At 41.3% G+C, this 23,063-nt stretch overlaps 1 protein-coding gene across 2 annotated transcripts in view; it reads right to left on the bottom strand.

Annotated features, from left to right (window-relative positions):
• Positions 1-13,809, bottom strand: part of ccser2a (coiled-coil serine-rich protein 2a) — a 45,729-nt gene extending 31,920 nt beyond the window's left edge. For both annotated transcript variants that reach the window (XM_041948028.1, XM_041948029.1), the window contains exons 1-3: positions 13,685-13,809; positions 6,527-8,031; positions 6,225-6,436 (exon numbers count right to left, since the gene is read on the bottom strand). In XM_041948028.1, coding sequence (XP_041803962.1) covers positions 6,225-6,436; positions 6,527-7,988 — 1,674 coding nt within the window. In that variant the 5' untranslated portion in view covers positions 7,989-8,031; positions 13,685-13,809. The remainder of the gene's footprint in view (positions 1-6,224; positions 6,437-6,526; positions 8,032-13,684) is intronic.
• Between the last annotated feature and the right edge of the window lie 9,254 nt (positions 13,810-23,063).

Here is a 23,063-nt window from a genome sequence, read left to right as displayed (position 1 = left end):
TGGAGTTAGAGAACCTCCAAATCAGCAGAATGTTTTTTGCAGCTTCTACTTTTTCCTGTCTCACTTTGTGCTTAAGACGTATTGTTGAGAAAAAAAAACAACAATGTGCTGTCTGTGCCTTAACGTATATATTGTACACCTCCAATTTACACAGCCACATGCATGATAATATAAATAAAATCTTACTCATAAAGAAACTGACCTCATTAGATAAAATCTGACTGTATCAATACATCATTCTTGTTGCACTAAATGCCAAAAAAGCAGAAACAGGTTTCTATGCTGCTTACACACTTCACTATAAGGTAGTAGTGTATAATTATAACATACAGGCATGCAATACAAAAAATGCCATAGTGGCAAAGGAACTCATTAAATAAATTTTTGCCAAAAGAAGTCAAAAGAATATTTTGTTTAAACCTGATAAAAAAAATTCACACAACACAATAGTTGCATAGATCTCCTCTCTCTTGGCAAACCTTCTTTTTAAATCCATCTGGACGCATTTGGTTGGACACTGAACTAAACATTATCTCTAGAAAGGTGAGATGACTTTCTTTTCACACAAGCCTTTGCAAAATGGACAGCTGGCATCATCAGTAAGAAAAGACCAACTATCCATGGAAGACTAGATACTGAATTCCATCAGCAGAATTTAAAATATCATAAGGAGCATGAAATGTAAATGAGAATACTGCAAGTTGAACTGGACATGAAAGGGAGGAAGACTCAACAAATGAAATCTAAAAGCACTTCAAATGTCAGTACTGGCTACAGTGAGCAATACATCTATCTACCAAATAAAGTAGTCTTGTGAAAATTCACTTTCTGTAACATTTATAGGTCAATGATGAAATGTAATATAATGAAATACTAATGTTTTCTTAGAAATGCAATTTACTCTTCAGTACACAAGTATTTGGACAGTGACATATTATTTACTGTCCATTTTCTGTAAATCCACTCTAAAATGAAACTCTAGTTTGAGATGACGCTCATAAATCAAGTTACAATGCAGGAACATATTTTTCCTCTAAATCATTTAAGCAACAACAAAATTTGTTAGACAGACGCACTGTGTGGATTGTGAGTATCATGGCCAACCATGATACTGCAAGTAAAATATTACTATTATTAAATACTACTATTATACTTCATCAACCCAGTCTTGTCAGTAAAAGTAGTTTTGCTTTTATCTTGCCAATCAGCTAATACGTTATTGCCTTTATCTTTCACAGGAAGAGCCCAATAAGCAACCATTAAAAGATTTACAATATGTGAAGGCCAGTTGAGAGACAAAGTGGTTAAAAAGGCACCATGGTAATGGTCTGCAGTAAAATAACAGGACACGACTGTGGTCGGAAAATAAGGGAGTCATGATCGATGATGATGGGAAGCATAGGCTGTAATTTTAGGAATGACTCCCAGGCGTCACAAGCAAAAACTAAGGTAGACACAAAACACTGTTAACCTTAAAGGGCTGCTGCTGTCAATTTAAAATCAAGACAAACAAAAGCAGGCGAGCTATAAGCCTCATTAATGCAACAGTGTAGCCGGTTCACTGGCAGCATGTTCCATAAATGGCTAAGCACTCTGCAGACAAAAGGCTTAAGCACCTCACTCATTTAAACACTAATGAATTGACCTGTCTCAACCTGGCTCCACAAAAGCCTAAAATTAGAGGAAAATAAATAAATCAGGGATAAGAGGCAGCAGTAACTCTGCAGCTCTGAGGAAGCAAAGGAAGAAACCAAAGGATTACAGGCCCCCCAGGAGTTTGGTTGAAAAACAGAAAGCGAAAAGAAGGGCGGGAGGAAAGAAGCCAAATTGGATAAAACACTGAAGGGAGGAACAAAAAAAACAGATAAATTAAGAAAATGGCAATAAAAAACAAACTGCCAGCTATCCTAGAGAAGGGAAAAGAACTGATTATAATTAGAAAAGACAAGGGAAATGTATTTTTCGTAATGAGACACATGGATAATGAAATCAATAGAACAGGAAACTGGTCCAATCCAAAACTTGAAATTAAACTTGACCATGAATCTCGACTCAGCTAATTCTTTAATTTACTCATCATTTTAATGTAACCATAAATTTTGAATTCATGTAAAGGTGAAACTTGACACCTGACGATCAATAGTGACGATAATGCAACACATTGCAATATAATAACCCTGCATTGCACACTTTATTTTAAACAGTTCATGTGTTAAGAATAAAAAGAAGAATCTGGCAGACGTGTGTTGATTTTACCATTCTTCTGGTAGTTTCAACAAAAGTTGAACATCCTAAGCTTCCCAGCAGTTATATGTTTTGCAGAGGTGTTGCACCAAATTATAGTACACTGCACAGATGTATCTATTATTGTGTCCATCAACACGTAACAGAAAGCATTTAACAGCATGTGAATTCTGACTGTTTCAGGTTCTTCCCTCTATTCATGCAGTTGTGATTGCTTGCGAGTTGCCTGACAAAATAAAATAAGTGATCTCAACCACGCCAAAGTACTAAAACCATTTAAATATAAATTATGCCCTGTTGCATTGCATGACAAATTGCAAAGAGGCAGTCGCAGTGAGAAGTGGCCCTCCATTTCACAATGCCAATTTTTTTTAAACCTGGAACTATACCGAGTTGCATGGTGCATCATGGGAATGTTATTATCAGCTCAGGTAGCCCACTCTGTGATTTTGCACAGAGGCATAAGAATGCAGATAGAGACATATATAGCCAGAAAAATACTGGGACACACAATCCAGGAACACTAGCAAGAACACACACACATTGTGTTGTCAAAGGATGCACAGTGCCTCCAAGTGGTCTGAGAATGCCACTGCAGTATGGCAAAATAAAACCTGCTAGAAGCTGAATAGCACATCTTTTCTCTCAAACAAACAAAAACAGGGAGAGAGTTTTGGTTACTTCAACACTATACACATCAGTTGCATTCATTCTTTTTGCTTAGAGCCATGATTGCATGCCTTGCCTTTCAATATATCATTAAGATATGGGCCTAATTACCCTACATTTCTTTTTGTTCAGCATTTAATTCAGAGCTGCAGGCTTTTCACATGCTTTACTTTCTGAGATAGGGCCAAGAAAGAAGCTTTAACTAACAAAACTGTGATACACATTGTTTGATGCTTCACAGATTATGCAGGATAAATCCAATGAATTACTAATCATTTTGGACAGGGACACTGCTTTGTGACAGGATTATATTTGCGGTTTTCTTCTGCTCATTATGAGGAACAATTTACTCAGTGAACAAGGGACAAATGAGTAAGAGAGATGCAAACAGATGGAGAGGAAACAGCAGAAAAATGGGTGGGATAGAGAGAGCTCAGTGCATCCAATTACAGTAAGTGGGCTCATTTCCTCTAATCAAATAGCTCAGTTAAATATCTCAAAGGCAGATTCCCCATAGAGCTGATCCTCACACATGAGCATCACTTAAGACTCTCTCTTTCTGATTCCTTTTCCTCTTTATCCCTTTTTTCCTCAGTAGCTCCCACTCATTCAGCCATCACCTAACCTTCCCCTCACTTACTGCAACTCACACAATCACTATTCCCTTCTTCTCTGACCAGAGATTTGCAGCTCACTAAGAGGTGTTACTGCCCACACTGCATATGTTCAGAGAGACTAGAGCTATAACTAAGAGGTGTTGCAAGAGCATATTTAAGATTTCTTTGGTAGCCATCTCACATAAAGTAAAAGTGGGAAGACGTTCTTTTCACATGTTTCATGGGAAGGTTGCACCCAAGTGGCAAATATGCATTCATTACTTTCTCCACAGATTTCTTGTAGTGTGGTTTCAGGGCACTGGCTGATGGCAGGAATGATGGCTGCAACTGAGGCAACACCAACCTCCAGTTACGCTCACAAGGGACACACATCCTCTCATCCTCTCACACAAAGCAGTAGCCCTGACGATGTTTTATTTCTATTTATTTCTTTTATTTTTTAATAGAAGAGCATTGGATTTTGACTTTGCATCTCTCGTTTTTAAATATTATTTGAGCTACAAAATGGTATGTTATCCCATAAAATATTAATAGCCTTATCTACTGTAGAAGTGCAGTCGGTTCATGTGAAGAGCATCTTGTTCCTCTAAACTCACTCACTATGTGATCCTGTGTGGCACCATCAGTGGAATATGCTTCTTGTAGGACTGATTAAAATGATCACATACATATTTGATTATTCTCCAATAATGTAAGCATTGTTAGCTAGAATGCTGTAAACATATACAGCAAAGTAAACTGATTGATATGGATCATAAGATGGCACAATACACAAGCTATGGTCTGAAGTGTTGTCTCAATTCTGCTATTATGGACTGACAACATGGGCATGTGCAAGTACGTACACACACACACACACACACACACACACACACACACACACACACACACACACATACACTACACATACACACACACAAACCTTAAGACATGCTGAATGACTCTTAATCAGATACACATGGCTAAGGCACGTGTGCTTGTAGTCACAGGAGCAATGAACAGAGTGAGAAAGCATACACACAACACACACAAGCGCGCGACTCCCTCTTTTTTTATTGATTTGGTAGTTGCTTACAGTGACTTGATGTATGTGTCAAAATCACATGATAAAAGCAGTAAACACACAAAGCGTATTATATAATTTCTAATCCAGCTCATTTTAAGCTCTTTATGCATTCCTGAGATCAGGTGCCTTGGTGCAGGAATACAGAGAACCAAAGCAAGGCCAGCAATGCAATTAACACACAGTTGGTGGCCAGGTCAGCATTCCTCTCAGGAAGAGAAGCCTTGGCATGAAATTGGCAGTGAGAGCTGGCAGAAAGATAGACAGTTTTGCTTTCTTTTTCAGCCTTTGTTCTGCTTTTTTAAGTCCTACCTATGAAAAGAAGTGGGAATTATTTAACTGATCAATGGACTAGGGTGTATACAGTTGTACAGTTGCTAAAAATGTCTGAAGTTTTAACCAAGAAAAACAATAACTTTTTTGATCAAGAGAAAGCTGTTAAAGGTGGGGTGAGACATTCTGGACAAAGATTGCTGATAATGTCATCTCTCCTTATTCATGCTGATACACATTATCATGTCAGATTTACCGTTGCTCGCCCCATCTCCCTTCCCCTTCCCCGTGTCCTGTGGATGAGTATGAACACCACCAGAACGGAACCCACAGAACGGATAGCCAGTGGACAGCAAGGTAATAATCTATCAACAATCTTTCCACCACACCTTCATGTTTAATAGGATAATAGTGATACTACAGGGTGTGCAGAAACAAGGGCTATCAAACCCACGGAATCACACCCATGGAAACTATAGACAGTAGATACAATGTATTTTTTTTAGGTTTGGTTCCTGAAGAAGTTTTTTTTTTTAATGTATTTTGTAGGCAGAGAAATGCAGATGTCTTCTGCACTGGTTGTTTGATGCTTGAACTCTTCTCTGTAGTGACCACGGAAATGCTAGAAGAAGTCAATTTGTGTAATGTGTATCAGACTGTATCAGACTATTTTCAAGCGTCACAACCTTAACATTGCTGTCAACCCTCCCCTCTTAAAACACTTCTGTACTTTGATATAAACCCACTTCTCAGTTACACAAGTCCATTCTTTGCCAACTATCAATCAGTTAAAACTGCAACAGCTTTAAGTGCTCTCTGAAGTTTTTAGCCTTAATAACCATATCATCACTAAATGGGTTTGGCTGCTCTTCACCCTTTTTCCTTTCTGAAATATGCTACAGAGCAATCTGCCAGTTGGCATTAAGTGCGATGGAGAGGAGAGTATGAGCTCTTCTTGGCAGACGCTACAACAGGAGCGTTTACTTTCCTATTAGTTTAAGAAAGCACTACTATACTACCATATATTATAAACATATTAGAACTAAAAATATTAGTTGATGTACTATGAATTAGTCAGTCAACAGAATCAGCATCATTATCACTGTTCACTTATAGAATAGTAATCTGGCAGGTAGTATCACACATTTAGTTAATTAGTTCAGAATTTCTGAATTTTGTCATTTTCCCATTTTCTTTGGGATTTTTTTTCCTGAAACCCAAACAGCAGTGGTAAGAAGTGAAACCACTGGCAAAATTGCTTTAAGACTGACCAGATTTTAGGACTCACACGTTAACAATATTTTTTGCATTGTGCACATTTTGTTCAAAATTAATCAAAGTCAGAAAATGTGACTCACCATGCTGTTGAGCTCTGAATCATCATAGCTGTCACATGGATGTGTCCCAGGCCCCTCAAGGGGCTCAAGACCATCCTCATCCCACATGTAGGTTCCGCCTGAGCTGTTGGAGGGTGACATCTCCACAGATGAGGCCTGAAGGACATCACTCCGGTCTGGAGACAACACCAGTGGTCCCTGGGAGTCCTGCATAGGGCTTTCTTCTTTATGCCCTGTAGGAGATATACAAACACAGGGCTGAACAGCTGACACACATATAACACAAAAATGTTGTAACATTTCCTTCAAGTCAGTTTTTTTACCTTCTAGATCCATATTGTCCCAGTCAAGGGTCTCATTGAGAAAACTGTGTAGGCGGGTTTGAGTAGTGTTGCCAGTTTTCCGGTTGTCAGGCAGGTCCCCATCGCTGAGCAAATCTCCCACACTGTAAAAGTCATCTAGAAACTCTTCACTGGTCTCGCCTCTGTCTAGAGATGAGGCAGAAGATAAGGACATGTCCTCCAGAGTCTCGCCTGCTGCCTGGCCAGAGCTCTGTCTAAGCAGACCACTTCCTCCTCCTTTTCCTCCTCCATCTCCAGAGCTTCCATCACTGTCACTGTGTGAGTCTGCTTTGTCAGTCTCACCAGTTGGCTCAATGTCTACTGCTATCCCCAACAGCCCTCCACATTCAGGGGCAGCTGAAGGTCTTATATCCCCCTTGACCCTACCTGGAAAAAGAGGCTTCTGCTGCTTGGACTGCCCGGATCGAGGCAGTCTGTAACCCAAAGACCCCCCACTGCTGCCCAATGACTTGGTCAGCACACAACTGGGGAGCAGAGGCTTCCGCAGAGCACTGGGGGTACTGGGTGCTGGCAGGACCGAGAGGGTGGGCAGAGAGGAGGCAGCTGGAGGAGTTCTACTGTACTGTCCTCCAAGTCCTCCGCCTAGACCTCCTGAACCTCCAAGGCAGCCATTCAGGCCTCCAAGTCCTAAACCCACTCTTCCATTGCTCAGCTGAGGGGGTCTGAGGAAACTGCTCCGCGGTGGTCGGAGCTGAGTGTTCGCTAGAGGCTTGGCTAGCTCCACAGCCCGGTTAAAGGAGAAGGACCGTGTCATAGGCTGGCTAGTGGGTGAGGGAATCTGCTTGAAGTGAGTGAAGCTGTTCGAACGCACCATGTTGTCCAGTGCCAAAGTCTTCAGGCTATCACTGGACTGGGACAGGCTGTCTTGAGAGCTGCTTCTGGGAGAGCTGGAGCCTAACCTTGGCCGCACAAGTCGAGAGTCTGACCCTGTTCGAGCAGGAATGCTGGAACCATTATGGCCCATTTTTGGACCTCCATTCAGTGGACTTTGGCCTAGCTTAGTCCCTACTTTGGGACTCATCTTCAATGATTGTTTGGGGATGGCTTTGGGACTGGAGACAGCCACCATCAAAGAACCTGACCTCCGCATCTTGGGCGTCGCTGGAGAGCCATTCTTTACCTCCTTTGCTACAGAGGGAAGCTGTGTCTGAGCCTTGTCTTCACCTACGTCCCCAGGGCTGGTGGGGGTGGTCGGGCTGGTGAGGGATGTCCCATCATCCCTCTTCCATTTCAGGGAAAAAGAAGAGGCACAGATCATGCCATTCGGGCGTGTCCCTTGAGGAGTAGTCTTACCATCCTGGGTAGGTGTGGTTGACTGTGTGGAACCATTGGACAAGGGGCTAGCACCACCAGTAGAGGAGCGCCCACCGAACTTAGGCAGTCTGGATACCATGGCAGACCTGATTGGTGCTTTTTCTTCCATTAGATGCCAACAAAGGCATGGAGGAGCATGGAATCACACACAGCTGGGGAAAGAATAAACAGAAAGACAACATAAGAGAGGATTATACTTAGGTGTAACTTGACCTGTGATTCTGATAAGCAGCTTTATAGAACAACTCAGTACTTAAATTCTTTATTGATGCAAACAGCTGCTACATTGTGCAGCTTTTCTAATACTATCTAAATCTAGAGATATCAAATAAAATCAATCAAGCCAACATTGTGCTCTTCCATTGTCACACTCTGTCACACAGTCTAGATTGAGGCTTTACTTTATGCTTAAATACAAAGTTATACACGGCAAGATTTCTGATTCACTCCGTATTTTCATCTTGTATGGATCATCTCATGCTGTTTGGTTCAAACTGGGCTGTACTGTTCTTTTTCTGTGTTGACAAAAAACACTAATATTAAAAAGTTCCACGACAGATTGAGTGAAAGAAGAATGTAGTTGAGAAAACAGGCAACACACATGTGAATATATGCCCCTTTCTGTAATGGCATTATAATTATCTGTAAATAGTAATAACACAAAGGGTAGTCCTGTCTACCTGCTGCAGTGGTTGCATGTCTGTCACCTTTTCAAAGACAGCTGACCGTGATGAGCATTAGGGATTAATACAGCAAGCTTACAGGGTGACTTGAAACTTTGTCACGGCAAGGATGCCTTGATGCTTTCACAAGGTAATGTGAGAGACATAAAGGTTAAATGTGTCTGTCTTCATGCTTAACTAAGTTGTGCACAGCTTAATAGACACAATGTTCAATCACATGTAGTAAATTTGATGTGTCTTCCTTAAATCTAATTGTAAATGCATTTTACTCAATTCAAAGCAGACAGCAAAAATGTACAAAACCAAATTCAGTCCACCAAACAGGATTGTGTGCTTTTTTTGTTGTGATTGTATTTTATACCAGGTAATTGTTACAACAAACAGAATATTCTTAATGAGAAGTTAAGAGAATGAAGAACTTTAAAGTCTTCAAAGAGTTTCACACGTGACATGACTTATAGCTGGCACTGGTTTTGGAGGATATGGCACCAACACGCCTGGCCAAAAAAAGAATGGGCAAACTGATATACAACGCCTGGGGGATGGGGGAAAACCAATGCTGGGAAGGTGGCCAGCATACTGTGAATAGTGAATGGAGATTATACAGCATGTAAAACCAGCAGAGGGGGAACACAGGGCTGTTTCCTTTCACTCATTGTTAGATTAATTCAATTCCAATCAGGCATGTGACAAGCGCACATGTGTTGGTGGTGCACCTGCATGTTACATCCATCTGGACAGTGCTGGAAGAATATGAATAAAAAAGTTACTAAGATCCAGATGGCAGGTGCAGTTAGCAGAAAGTGACCCATCTGCATGAAAAGCAAAGCAGTTTCTAAAACCTGTCTGCAGACTTGATCCCACTGAAAAACAACTTATTCGCCAATCATATTAATATTCACAAAAACTGATTAACTTCAGAAATGTCTGCTGTATAGCTGCTCCACAGTAGATCAAGCAGTTTCTCCCATGTGAGTGGATCCCATGACAAAATGGCACAAAGACACAAAGGCATATACTGGGGCAATAATCCACTCAACTTTTAAAGGGGTGGGGGAGGGGTGTTGTGTTACAATGTGGGTCTCTGGAAAAACTCCTACCACACTGCCCCACATTCCCATGCACAGACACACGTGTCTACAATCAAAGAGACACACTCACCACTGCCACTGAAGAGTCTGGCAATGCCACCATCCTAATCTGCTTCATAAACACACATTGGCACAGACACAATAACACACAGTTGCTCACACAAAATCAGGTCAGCATGTGCAGGCAGGGCAACCAAAGCCTCTTTGCCTCGGGGAGGGGGTGGTGACTGTGTGTTTCTGTGTGTGTTTAATGGGAAGCAATTAGATTAGGGTTTTTCACTATTGTAAACGGCCCCATAACCTCTAAAGTTCCATTCATATCCAGTGTGGCAGATCACTGTTACACAGCAGCGAATCCATGCACTGATGTCACAAATGTTCATTCATCTGGGTCATCTCACTCATCGCAAAGGCACCGGAAGATATCTGTCTGCAGTGCTGGTGGTTTTCTTTAATTCAGTTTGTTTTTCTTAAAGAAATCCAACATCCACAGCTTCTATTCTTTTCATATTAAAGTTTTTGTTATTATTATGGACTCAAACATTGAATTCAAAGAAGTGATTGCTAGACAAGAGAGCCAACATCATCAGTGTAGTCTACAGCGAACTATGGTGCCTTGGTAAACTGGTTGAGAACTACTGTATTCCACCATAAACAGTGCTCTTTTCCAGTTCTGAAGCTAGGTATGGCCTATATCGATTTTTCAACACTGGTGCACAATCAATATACAAGTCTTGGTATCAATGCAAAAAACAACGCTGCTGGCTGACACCCAGTCCAATTCCCAATACTAGTAAACAGACAGAGATCAGCACAACAGGGCCACAAATAAACAACAAGATCCTATCTGACTGACACACATTCAGAGGTAGGGCAGTAAACCATGAACACCATCTGTCAAACGCTCATATATGAAAGTGTGCCCCCTCCCCCCAGAGTATAGCACTGTAAATAAATATCTCAGAGCTTCACTAAGATCAAGCACAAGGCCTGCACTAAACCCCATGTTACCCAAGGTCAACAATCTGCCTTCTGTGGTTCTGCAGTACCTAAGAAACAATAAACTTCATAGTGTAACAGGATAAATAATGTAAAAAAAAAAAAAAAACAGTCCAGGAAGACACAGTCGAAGACAGGGTTTTAGTCATACCTCTGTGTAATGACAACATAATGTTAAAGGAAAAGCAAATCGTGTACAGGAACAACCCTGTACCAAGCCTTGGATCCGCTGATCTCATTTTAGATAATTAGTTTAAAAATTACATAAGAACTCATAATTATTAATTTTAGTTAAATAATTAAGTTTATTTTTGTTTTTTGGTCTGAAGTTTTCACTGCACTAAAGACTGGTCAACAGCAAAGTTTTATCTCATTGTCCCAAATCCTCACTATTTTACAGATTTTGTCTGTGTTATGGAAAAGATTAGCAGCATGGATTCACTCCCCACCAAGAGGGAGACGAGGTGGAAGAGTGAAAATGATTACAAGGAGGGGGGAATTAGACAAAGAGAGAGACAGATAGCGTTGAATAGAGTTAGAATGGGACAGACAGACTTTTCCCACAGAGAGGTCTTCCACTAGACCTGCAACAGTAGGGATCCCTGAGTGTTACATGAGCAGGAAAGTGAGATGACATCGTTTCTTCCTCTGTGTCGTACAGCAAATGGGAGCTTTCTGTCTGTCTGCCAGCAGGCTGTTTGGCTTTACTTGTTTTCTGACTCAGAGGACAGTTAAACAGAAAGTACCTGGCAGAGATACAGGAAGGCTGAAAAATCAAATTCGCGAGACTAAGGTTGTTCATTGCTCTTCTGGCAAAGCTTTCGGTTTGGAACTGCACATGCACGCACACTACAAAGATGCATTCTTCAGGAGTAACTGGATGGATGCAGATAGGATGCGACAGCTCGGGGGCTATGATCTATTGGGTCATTGGAGCTACGCATGAATGGAGGTGCTCTACTACACACAGTAAATCCCCTACCCTGCTGTTTATCCTCACAGCCGGTCTGTCCCCATCTCCCAAAGCTCATAGTTCCCTATCCTTACAAAGCCTCAGCACCATCTCTCAGCAGAGCTGCATGTCAGGCTACATCCATCTTTCCTCTCTAACCTTTCCTTCACTCAATTCAGAGAGATTGATAAAGGGAAGAATTTTATTTGACTTTATTCAGACTGTGGAGCATCCAGAGAAGGATAGAGAGTAAGAATGCAGGTTAAGGGGTGCATTACAAAAAAGCAATCCTCATTTCTATGGTATTTTAGAGAGAAAACAGCTTACAATGATGTATGACATGATGGATTACACCATGAGCCCCTTACTGGTAGTATTGTATTGGTAGAATGTAAAGCTGTTGATGACTTTTATTAGCTAGTGTAATATTGTTGCAGTATACATTATTGCCAACTGTTTTCCAAAGCATATCATCATCTTTTTAGATGATGATGTATGAATAATGTAGTTCAAAAAACAAATAGCAGAAATGGGCCACCTCTGATAACATCACAAAAAGTGGATATGATGTAAAACATGAAGCTTTAGTAAAACAGAGCAGTGCTATTTTACACAGCAAATGCAATACCTTTAATGAATTTGGCTATTTGTTTGGAATGCCAAACAGAATTTCCTGGGGAAAATCAGGAAGGCAAAGAAATGTTTTAGACTTATTTAAAGAGATATAAATACACCACTGGGTTGCAAAGCTTGACAATCCCAGACCTTACTCTACATTGCTTTCTCTGCAATAGCACATTTGTTTCAGACAAATTTAAAGCCCCTTTGCCATGTTTTTATATCTTTCTGTTCCCTGAGATAGTGTCAGTGTTGTTATGTACTTTATGAAGTGGCTTTATTTAAAGCTAACTATTTCCTGTGTAGAGTAATTAGCATCTTATTCTTACATCTTTAGAAAAGGTTCCTAAACACAGCAGCAGTAACTGCGAGAGGTTAAAATGCAAACAAAAAGTAGCTTCAGCAAGACTTGACAATTTAACACTTTCTGAGAAAAAGAAATTGGGCTATCTGAGCAGTCCACATGGACTGAGCCTAAGGTACATAACAAACAGAAACAAGAAGAAAGGAAGGTACAGTGGGTAACACACAGAGGGAGCACAGGGAGGATGGATGGATGAAGTGAGCTCGAAAAAAGATGAAACCTCTCTTCTGGTACTGGCTCATTCTTGGCACAATGCGGAAGGCAACTGCAAGTTGCAACTCATCTGTACCTCACTATGTGTGTCCATTTGGTAAATCTGTCTTTCATGGTGCTGAACTAATCAATTTTATGGATCAATAATTATATAGCACCTGTCTGAAGAGCCTAGTATATCATCCAGCTGGCTGTACTCTGAGGCAAGATATTTGTTTTCAAGGCAATGGACAACCCCTGACACACACATAACCACAATGTCAGAGCAGCTTCGCTCTTGTCTCACTCAGTGAAGACTCTAAACAAATCCAAGGGCTCATGTTAACCTCCTCTCCCTCTGCATCTAAGCAAAAGTGCAGCTTCATTTGCATATATTGGCGGAGTCCAGTGCCTCAGTGGAGCAATAACTAGGCCAGTCATCTGGACAGGGCAGCAGTGGGCCACAGCTCTCTCCCTTAAGAGATTAACAGAGTGCCATTAGAGCAGGCTAATAGAATGAGACAGGGATGAAAGCAACACTGACGCTAGGCTAATGTGTATTGAGTGAAAGCAATACTGGGATGAGCTGCACTGATGCTAAGAGATGCTAATCCAATGAGACAGCATCGAGAGTTTGGTAATGCTGTATACTAACTCTGGCAGATCAAATGACAGAGACCAACAGAGGAAAACAGTGAGTCGAGGCAGGTGGAGAAAGTTAGGGTGTGGCAACCTGCTACGTTAAGAACTACAATGTGAACACATTGCATGTTTTGCATACATTGTACTGTACTGGACCAACACAAGCACAGACGCACACAGACACAACATCACATCACATAAATGCATCATGTAGCAGGATTTTGCTCATAATGTACCAAAGAAAAGTAGATAAGAAAATATTACCTTAACTCAGTGAACTTATGTTGCCTAGTCCCATCATCTTCATCCCAGAGTCAATCATTTAGATAAGAGCTACACCCCGCCAAGTGACTCTGCACTTTGTTTCCTCCATCATCTAAACTGAAAGTAAGGCAGCGCCCAACAGAGAGTAGAGCACAGGAACAGGAAGACACTCTTCAGAGGTTGATCTGCCTGCTGCCTGGCTCTCCCCTTGCATGTGTGTCTGTGCGCCTGTGTGCATGTGAAAGTGTGTGCGTGTGTGCGTGTGTGCGTGTGTTTGTGTGTGATACACGACGTGTGTGGCGATGGGTGTGTGGGCGGAGACAACAGAGCCTTCATGGGTGTGTTTAATATTTGATAGGGCATCTTTTAGGAGCCCCACTCTGTGTTCTGCAAGAGGAGAGGGCATGAGAGGAGAAGAGATTTATGCTTTTGGGAAAATACACCAAGACAAGAAAAGAAAAACATTACAAAGATTTATCTCCAGTGCAAAATACATTATTTGTAGCAGTACCACAATATGGTACAAAGTCTGAAGACTAAAGCCATGTAATCCTCCTGATACAAGAAAATGTATCTACAAGCTAAAGTAGCAATTTACAGTGCATACGCTGCTGCCCTATAATGTCATGAGATCACCAGAGGGGATAATAAAGCAAAGCAGATCCCGCCATGCACTCAGCTGCACATGAAAGGTGACTCCAGTAAAGAGGAATCTGTGGTGGTTCTCTTTAAGATTCAGTGTGAATTCAATTTCCTCTGCTCATTTCATGGTTGACAGCATACTGGTTCCACTCAGTCAACCGTTTTCTGTTAAGTGGCAGCAGTAAAATCATACAACCAGTGCCAGTTCCTCAATATCTTCTGTTTTTAAGTGTCATATGCCTTGATAAAGCACAGCACACTGATGCAACCCACACCAGACACAAAAAAGCAAAGGCTAAAACCCAGGGTTTCTAAGAACCGAGACAGCGACAAAGAAAGTCTGAACCAAATTGAGTCACACTACTGACTTGACACACGACACAGAAACACCCTCAAAAATCCTCATCATCCACCCTGACTCATCCATAAGGGTGCTGGTAGGACTTAAAAAGCTAATTATCTTCACTGTTATAGCAGCCCAGCTGTCCACACATCCTTCGTCATAATCACATTTCTTGTCACACCACCCCTCTCTCTACTTCATCTTTCACAGTTTTTAGTGTATGTGTATGGCATGCACACACAGACATGTGAGTATGTGTTCCCTCTCCCATATATGACCTTCACTTGAACCACACTGTGAGAAGACTGCAGTGCATTTGACAGAACGATTTAATTCTCACCTTCTGATTGGCCACAAGGGCTAAGAAAGGCTGATGAAGTGTCGCCAGGCAACAGCGCGGGTGTCAATCACTGTCAGTAAGGTCATTAGATTCATTTATGTAGATGGTAGCAGAAGGCAGGGCGGACAGCAGCCCGAGGCTTACTTTTCTTTTTGAAGTCTAATCAAACTTCACTGAGAGCACAGAACATCATATCAGTGACTGATCACACAATTGCTGTCAACCATGAGCCAATTTATTCAGAAGATAAAACTAGAGTTTGGAGCAAAAATGTGGCTCACCTGAACTGATAATATATAAGTGTACATACATATATATAAAAAATAATGTAAGACACATTATCCAAAATAAAAGGGGTTGACATTTTTGGAATAAAATACATTATTTGTGTTTTACTCAGTTTGTACAGCAATCAGCTACCTAGCAATGGTTTACTTTGGAGCTAAATCAGCAAAGATTGGATCCACTGCTCAGTGTTTTTAGGGGGCAGAAAGATGAACCAAACAAGCCTTTCACTCATGGCTACATGTTAATGAACAGTCCAGACCAAAAAGACAGCACCATGGACTGATGTCCTCTTACTGACTTCAAAAATCAAATCATCATGTCAAATCAAATATTCACCAGTATTTAAGTCGTGGTATGATCTGCCAGCTCGTGAGATATTTATATACGAGTATCTGGCTTTTAACACGTTTGGCTTTCTTTGCCAACCATTCCTTGCTTCAGCTTTCAGCTATTTTGTCTGGACGGGATGGTTTGTGTGAGCTCATGAGCTGGGCTTATGAGTTCTTATGTAAGCCAGTACGGGATGATTGGTCCACCAACCAAAAAAAGTTAGTTTATAGTTCACAGACTGTTATATGTAATATCAACAGCACACAGAAAATTACTTATGCTGAGAGAATATTTCATGATCTGTTGTTCAGATTGCAAAGACCAGAAACATGTTACCACTTTCTCTGCTGTACCACAGCTTTTCTTCACACAGAGTTTGTGTGTGAGCTCATTCGACACATCTCCAACTCATCTACCCACTGTGCTGTTTACTGGGTACTTGCTTTGATGTAGCCTATGTTGCCTCATTCCTTATCACCACATGTTACAGTGCAGTGAGAGATCTGGCTTTAAGAGAACGAACATAGATCATTACATGACACAAACTCTCAGTTAAGGCCCTGAATATAAAACTAAATAAGAAGCTTTTAATAGATCATGTTCCTTTTGGAATTATCCTCTGTGAATGGACAATACACTGCTATTAGGTCAACTTCCCCTCTGCCCAACTTCCATCTTTTCCTGTGCCTCCTTCCTCTCCATTCACTCTATCAAGTTGTCTCTCTTAACAAATGCTTTCGCCAATCTCCACTATTTCTAAAGGTAGTATGTTTTTGTACAGTAACTGACAAACAGCCCTATGAGGGCGGAGAGAACAAGGCCTCCTCAGATCAAATAAGGCCACAGTTGGTGGTTAATATCCATCAAATGCCATGTCTTTGTGTCTAAATTTTCACAGGGTTTACAGTTATTAGGTCAACTGATGCAACTAGAGGGAAACCTATCCAAAAGAGTGTCTGGTACAATAGAGCTATTTACCTCAGGAGCCTTCTGTGATAAACTGACTGAATACTCATTAGTGTTGGTTGGGGCTAGATATACCCCTGCTGTTTAAACTGCTTTGAACACAGAAAGGTACCATGACACAACCGCAGTTGAGCCTGCCATGCAAACACAGTATTTGAATATCAACCATGACCACACAGACTGACATTTCAGGTTGCATGTGTTTTTGCCTTTGAGTAGGACATGTGTCACGTGTCTAATGTCACTACAGTCTCACTTCACACTTCAGCCAGCAGATAGAGAGCATAAACTTTACAGGTGTGCTATTAGAAACAACGTTATCCTGGGTGAAACGGAGCTTCAGGAGTGACAATGATATGACAGTACTGAGTGACCACAAAGAGGCAATTTGCCAAAAGAGACTGGTACAGTCACACAAGAACAAACAGACATGTTTTAGTGAGTGGGCAGTGCTCTGGAAACAAGCCATCATGTCTAAGAAATAAACCTATTTTGAACAGATGCAAGCAGATTTCAGCAGGTTGATGGTTGAGAGTGACTTGCAGTGTTTGTGCAGAGGTGTTGAAAGCAACCTTTCACTCTCAAAACACAGCTCACAGTCTCCAGCACATTCATTGTCCTGTGCCTGATCCCAAGGACTTAAAGACTCTATACTATCACATGACTCAAAGTCTTGAGGGATTACTGAATGAGATGTATAGGTTTTAGGAAGGTGACCCGCTACCCGGTACAGTGCAAGCTCAATGCAGTTACATTAGCTTCAGCTAATAAGGCACAGAGGCCCAGGGTGAAGCAGGAGCCCATATGTATATCTCCCACTTCAACTGATATGAGCCACAATGACAGCTGACATGCTGACAAATACAAACACCTGGTGAGGCATAATAAATATGCTGTGCTTCTGCTGTAAATATAGGAGCAGCAGTTCAAACATCATATGCAGGACTGTCAATAGAAATTTAATGACAGCAGTGACAACAAATTAATTTGTGATGTTAGTGCTGGTATTTATCAGTTTAATGTGTATAACAATTATCCTTCCTATCCCTCCACAGGGCAGTTTCTGTGTAAATCAAAGCGTTTGGGAAAAGATGGTGTCATCACCCCAATTCATGCATGCCATTGTTGCCTGACAAGACCTCGACTGTGTGGGCGTGTACACAGAGTTTTCTAAAACCTGCACTTGTTCTTAAAAGTCTTAATTTTAGTGACCTAAAACGCCACTTGCAAGTGAACAAGAGGCCCAAAAGTTCAATTTGCAAAGTATCCATATATGTATGTCCAAGCCCTCCATGTCTCAGCATTGTGCATGCTGGCTCACTGTCACACTGTCTGTCTGCTGTTAAACAGGCCTGTTCCATGCTAAGACAAATATTTCTGACATTTCAACAACTGCTCATTCTATCTCAACAATAAATGCCATCATCAAGGCAATAATGACACACATCTGCTTCTACCACCCTGCATTGTGTATATAATGACACCTGTGCAAACACGCCATTTGAAGGAAAAGAATAGCGGGACTGGCTAACAAAAATGGCACTCACAACCCACTCCATATAATACTGCTTTTAAAAGTACAGAGCAGTCAACATAAGTTGTATAAAAACTAGAATCTGATATAATAGCGCATGTTGTACCACATATACCACAGCGCAAATGGAACCCCAACATTCATGCCATCTTTCACTAGCTTTCATCTTTCTTTTGTCAACATATTAGTTGTTTATGTCCTATTGATGTCGTAAGTCAATATTTATTTTAGTGTTTCCTATTAAATTTCTACTACTTCAGGGTACATCTTCAGTTGTTTTCATATCATCCAGTCATCCTACAAATATGTCAATCGTAATTTCAAACAAGTGGTGACGGTAGTTTTGCTTGTTTGTTTTTTTAATTCCAAGGGCATCTCCTGATCTTTGAAGAGCAATGCTGCCCCAAGTGCATGTCAATTTCTGATCCTGTGTCAGTGCATCTGAGATCCTGTGCCTACACACAGCTACACTCTGAGCTATTCCAAGCCCTTAAAACATCTGTGGTCTTACCAAGGGAATGACAGAACTGATAAGCGTGGCTAAGTATAGCTCTAATGATAGGCACATATACAGACAGAGAAGAGGGCAAGAGGATCAGAGAAAAGTCAAAGTCAAATCAAGTCGCTAGGCTCTGAGCACGACACCACAACACACACATGAAAACCTGCACACTACTAAGACCACAATGAATTATCCTGAATGACTTCACCTCTGGGCATATTAAGTACTCAGCTATTTAGATCCCTCATCGATTTGAACTAAAGTCAGTAGGGTGGAGCCTGCACAAACAGAGTCAGAGAAAATAGAGGAATGAGAGAATTCCATGTTCATGTCAGTTATGTTCCAATAAATGAGATCAGGAAGAAACCACAACATACAGTAAATACAACACATACAGTGGAAAGGAGGGCTGGATACAGCTTATATCTGTCTATCTGAAAAGGTGTTTAATACTCACCTTGCTCTACATGGCCCCCCTCACTCTGATTTCTGGCATAGCCACACAAATGACTCAACACTTCTTTGTGCTGTTTTAGCACCATATAATCTTCTGTTGGCCCTAAAGTTACAGTGCCTTGGAATGACTAGTATATGTAGAGTAGTGTGTATAATGTGTAATTTTTACACTAAGCTAGACGACAAACAACATTGACGGTTAGGTCACACATGAAGACAGGCAGAAAACGGACACAGTCTGGAAAAACCCTCACATATTGAACTGCAAAAGGAGGGGGGGGGGTCTTCAACAGGCAGGCCGGCGCACAGCAGGGACATTCAGCTGCTGTTGTGGGGAGGCAGATTGTAAACACACCCTCAGCCAAGGTGGCGCTCCAGGACCTATGCCAACAGGTGCCTGAAGAACACACACATGGATTTGCACGTGTGTGTGTGTGTGTGTGTGTGTGTGTGTGTGTGTGTGTGTGTGAGGGCAACCCCACCCAAACACTGGAGCGCCAGAGGAGTGTCCATCTCACTTACACTAAGGGCAATTAGTCATGTCTTATCCTAATGTGTACTGGCATGTTGATGCCATGGCGCTTTGCACTGTCTGGGTTGTAATAGATCACAGCCTAAGATTGTGCGCACACACACACACACACACAGAGTTATGAGACTTGACTGACAGCAACTTCAGTCATGGTATAAAAATATGAATATGTGAGACCGCATGGTATAAAAACCTTGGTTAAATTTGAACTCCTGTCTGTTCAGAGACGCGTGAGTCATCTTTAGTTACCCTTTAATCCTGACATGTGCATGAGGAACATACAACTGAGTGGTGCGTCTCAAACAAATTGAGTTCCCTTTAAAGCTTTAACTACTGAGCCATACAGAGAGACTGTGTGCCATGTGAGACACTTGTCAGGCAGCAATACTCCCAAATATGTTACATAACAAGTTTTAACTTAACTTTTTATATGTTTTTCTTACATAAAGGCCTGGCCATCCTCAGTCATGGTACAGTGACTCTTTCCAGGGCATGTTATGACTGTGGGGGGTGATGTGACTTCTTCTGCCTCACTGGTCAGGATAGAGAAAGAGCTCTTTTGGGTTGTCTTCATCGGTGTGATTTAAATAATGTAGCTAGCCACCATGTTTTATACCCACAAATGCCCAATAAGAGACAATAGAAGGAACTTCATTACTATATGAAGGTATCCAGTATTACCAACACAGTAACTTCCATTGTTTTACACTTACTCCACAGTCATGACAGGACTTGTGTACTCTGATACATGCACAATATGATTTCACTTACCTGAATTAAGCCGTTAAACGCATTTTTCCATCCTCAACGGTGTGTCAGCCAACAGTCCACTTGCTCCTTGTCATGTAAATAACATGTTTTAAAGCGAGCGACCAGGTAGAGTACTCCTTTACTTTACGTCCAAAAACAGTCTTTGTACGTTAAGAGTCATTCATGGAGGGATAGCTAGCGTTAGCCCATAACCGATAAGTCCTACCGTTACACAAGTTCAGTGAAAAGCCCTGCGCTTGATAACGCTGCCGTAATATCAAGCCTGTTCCGTACAAAGCAAATAAACTATGTTGAGTGCTGTAATGTTACAATTGAGACGAGCTCACTGTAACATAAACTCACACAACACATTTCCCTGAAGCGCTTCCACTTTACCGTTAAAAATAGCCCGGAGCTACTGTACCAGTGAGTCGGGAGTTGCGAGTGTCACGGTGTCAGCACCGACCAACTGATGATACCGAGCGTTACCCGCTGAAGAATACAGTCCGTAAAGCGACGGACGAACGTAAACCAAATACTGCCATGTAAACAAGTCCTCATACAAGACAGCACACAGCCTTCTGAATGAAGCAGCCACAGCAGGCAAACACACGGCGAAGGCCGACTTCCCAAAGCCGTTTATCATTCCAACATCGTCCTCCCGCTTCCAGCTGGGCGGAGCGTCTACATGTCACCTGGGTCTCAAAGGGTGACATTGCGTGCTAACCTCAGAGCGCCTGCTTCCCACTACATGTGTGTACTATTTTTAAATGTTGTCTGTATGTTTAGCAGTAACTCGCTTACTTTTTAGGAGTGTATTAGCTGCGTTTTTTTTCAAGTCGTTGCTCCGTTTTATAGCAAACTAGCTTGTAAACTAATCGCTACAGCCGTCAGCTAGCCGTTGATGTGACGTCAGGCTGTAATGAGAGTGCGGTTGTGATCCAGTGTGCACGCGAAAGTTGTAGCCACGGAGCACGTGCGTTATTACCTCACGTTTAGTATTAACCAGTGACAGCGCTAACAGAAAGTTGACTGTTGGTTGTAGCCATTTATAGTTGGTTCAAAACTCATATAATGGCTTTACGGTCAAAAACACAGTTCAATAATGCTGAGTGCGTCAGTTATATGCTTTCAATAAGAAAAATATTTGGATTGCCACGTTGTGATCCCTCCCTCTCTGGTTATTTAGACTGTCTACATGATTAACTAAACTGTTAAAGGTGTTTTTCACAACCTTTACGTCTTTTTTATCAATATATTAGAGCCATTACTTGCAACTAATAAACCCTTCAAAAGGGTGCCTTCCTAAAAAGTGGTGCCAAAAGTTTTAGCAGCATGATAAGTGTTGTGAGGGCACGAAGTAAACAAAAAATATGAGATTTTAAGATTCAAAGCTCCACCAAAGCTGCCGTGTCAGTAATTACAGAGTCATGCATTTTAAAGAAAGCCTTTATAAAAATAGTTAGTTAGGGTCACGCCTTCAGTTGTTATACAAGCTCCATTTTAAATATTTATTGGGCTATTATTTACTCTGTGCCCTTTAATAATCTAATAATAATAATCTAACATGAGATATATAGTTTGCCATATAATTTACCTACTATGTCCCTAAATTTAGAGATGGAACATCCTGGAGCCCCCAGTTTGTGGTCATTTCTATTTTGTAAAGTCTGACTCAGGGACCTCCACAAGACAGCAGGTCAAGGCAGGCAATAAAACAAGACCAGCCTTAAGGTTACTGTTATTCTTGGTGATATTGTGATTTGGTGCTGTGTATTTCAAAGGCCTTCAGGGCCCCTGTGGAACTAGAGCTCAGGTTTAGTTGCTTGCTATGCACAGTTGTCAATTCAGTCTTGCCTAAGTTAAAACCCAAAAATAAAACACTAACTCCTTATACTTGCCAACAGGCTACACACACAGTTTTTTCCTGTGATATGTTTATTTCATTAGTCTTTATGTTTTACCTGTTTTTTCTTTCTTTGTTGTGTTTTCTCCTCAATTTAATATTCAATGCTTCTCCAGTACAATGAGGGGAGCTTACTCAGGGAAAATGTTTAAAACATGGTTTCATTAAATATTTAGCCAAAAAGTCAACTTTAAAAACAAATGTGTTCACAAAATCATGGTCTCTCTTGAAGGAGAAAAACACAACAACAGACTTACAGATAAACAGAGTGAGTTAAAATACACAGTGTAATTTTACCTGTCTGCTCAAATACTTTGTGCCAGCTGTGCAGTGAAACTGTTACTGACCACCACAACCACCAGAGGGCAGCATTTTCCATATTATTATTATCATAGGTGTGCCTCCTCAAATTCATTCCACTCTACCTTTGGGTGTGTGTTTGCATGCTGATGCGTGTGTCTAAAATACAAAGTCTGAACGTGAGAAAGACAGAGAGAGAGAGAGATGAGTGTAAGAGCAGGAAGAAGTGTGACCACATGTTCTGTCTGGCTTGTAAATCTTCCCGTGGACCAGTGCCAACTTCAATGAAAACCACTCATCCTCTCTCACTTTCGCTTGCTCTCACTCTCTCAGTAAATACAGCTCTCCTGTACTTTTCCCCATATACTCCATCTCAGCGACATTGCACAATGCCTTGAAGTAGTTCAGATACCTGCGCACTCATCTGCAATCAAGAGAAGGAAAGAAAGTCAGACAGACAGGGAAGAGCAGAGAGGAGGGGTTAGATTAG

Source organism: Chelmon rostratus, chromosome 11 (assembly GCF_017976325.1).
Source record: "Chelmon rostratus isolate fCheRos1 chromosome 11, fCheRos1.pri, whole genome shotgun sequence".
Taxonomy (NCBI): domain Eukaryota; kingdom Metazoa; phylum Chordata; class Actinopteri; order Chaetodontiformes; family Chaetodontidae; genus Chelmon; species Chelmon rostratus.
The sequence above is the reverse complement of the archived record's forward strand: the minus strand, read 5'-3'. Positions and strand labels throughout refer to the sequence as shown.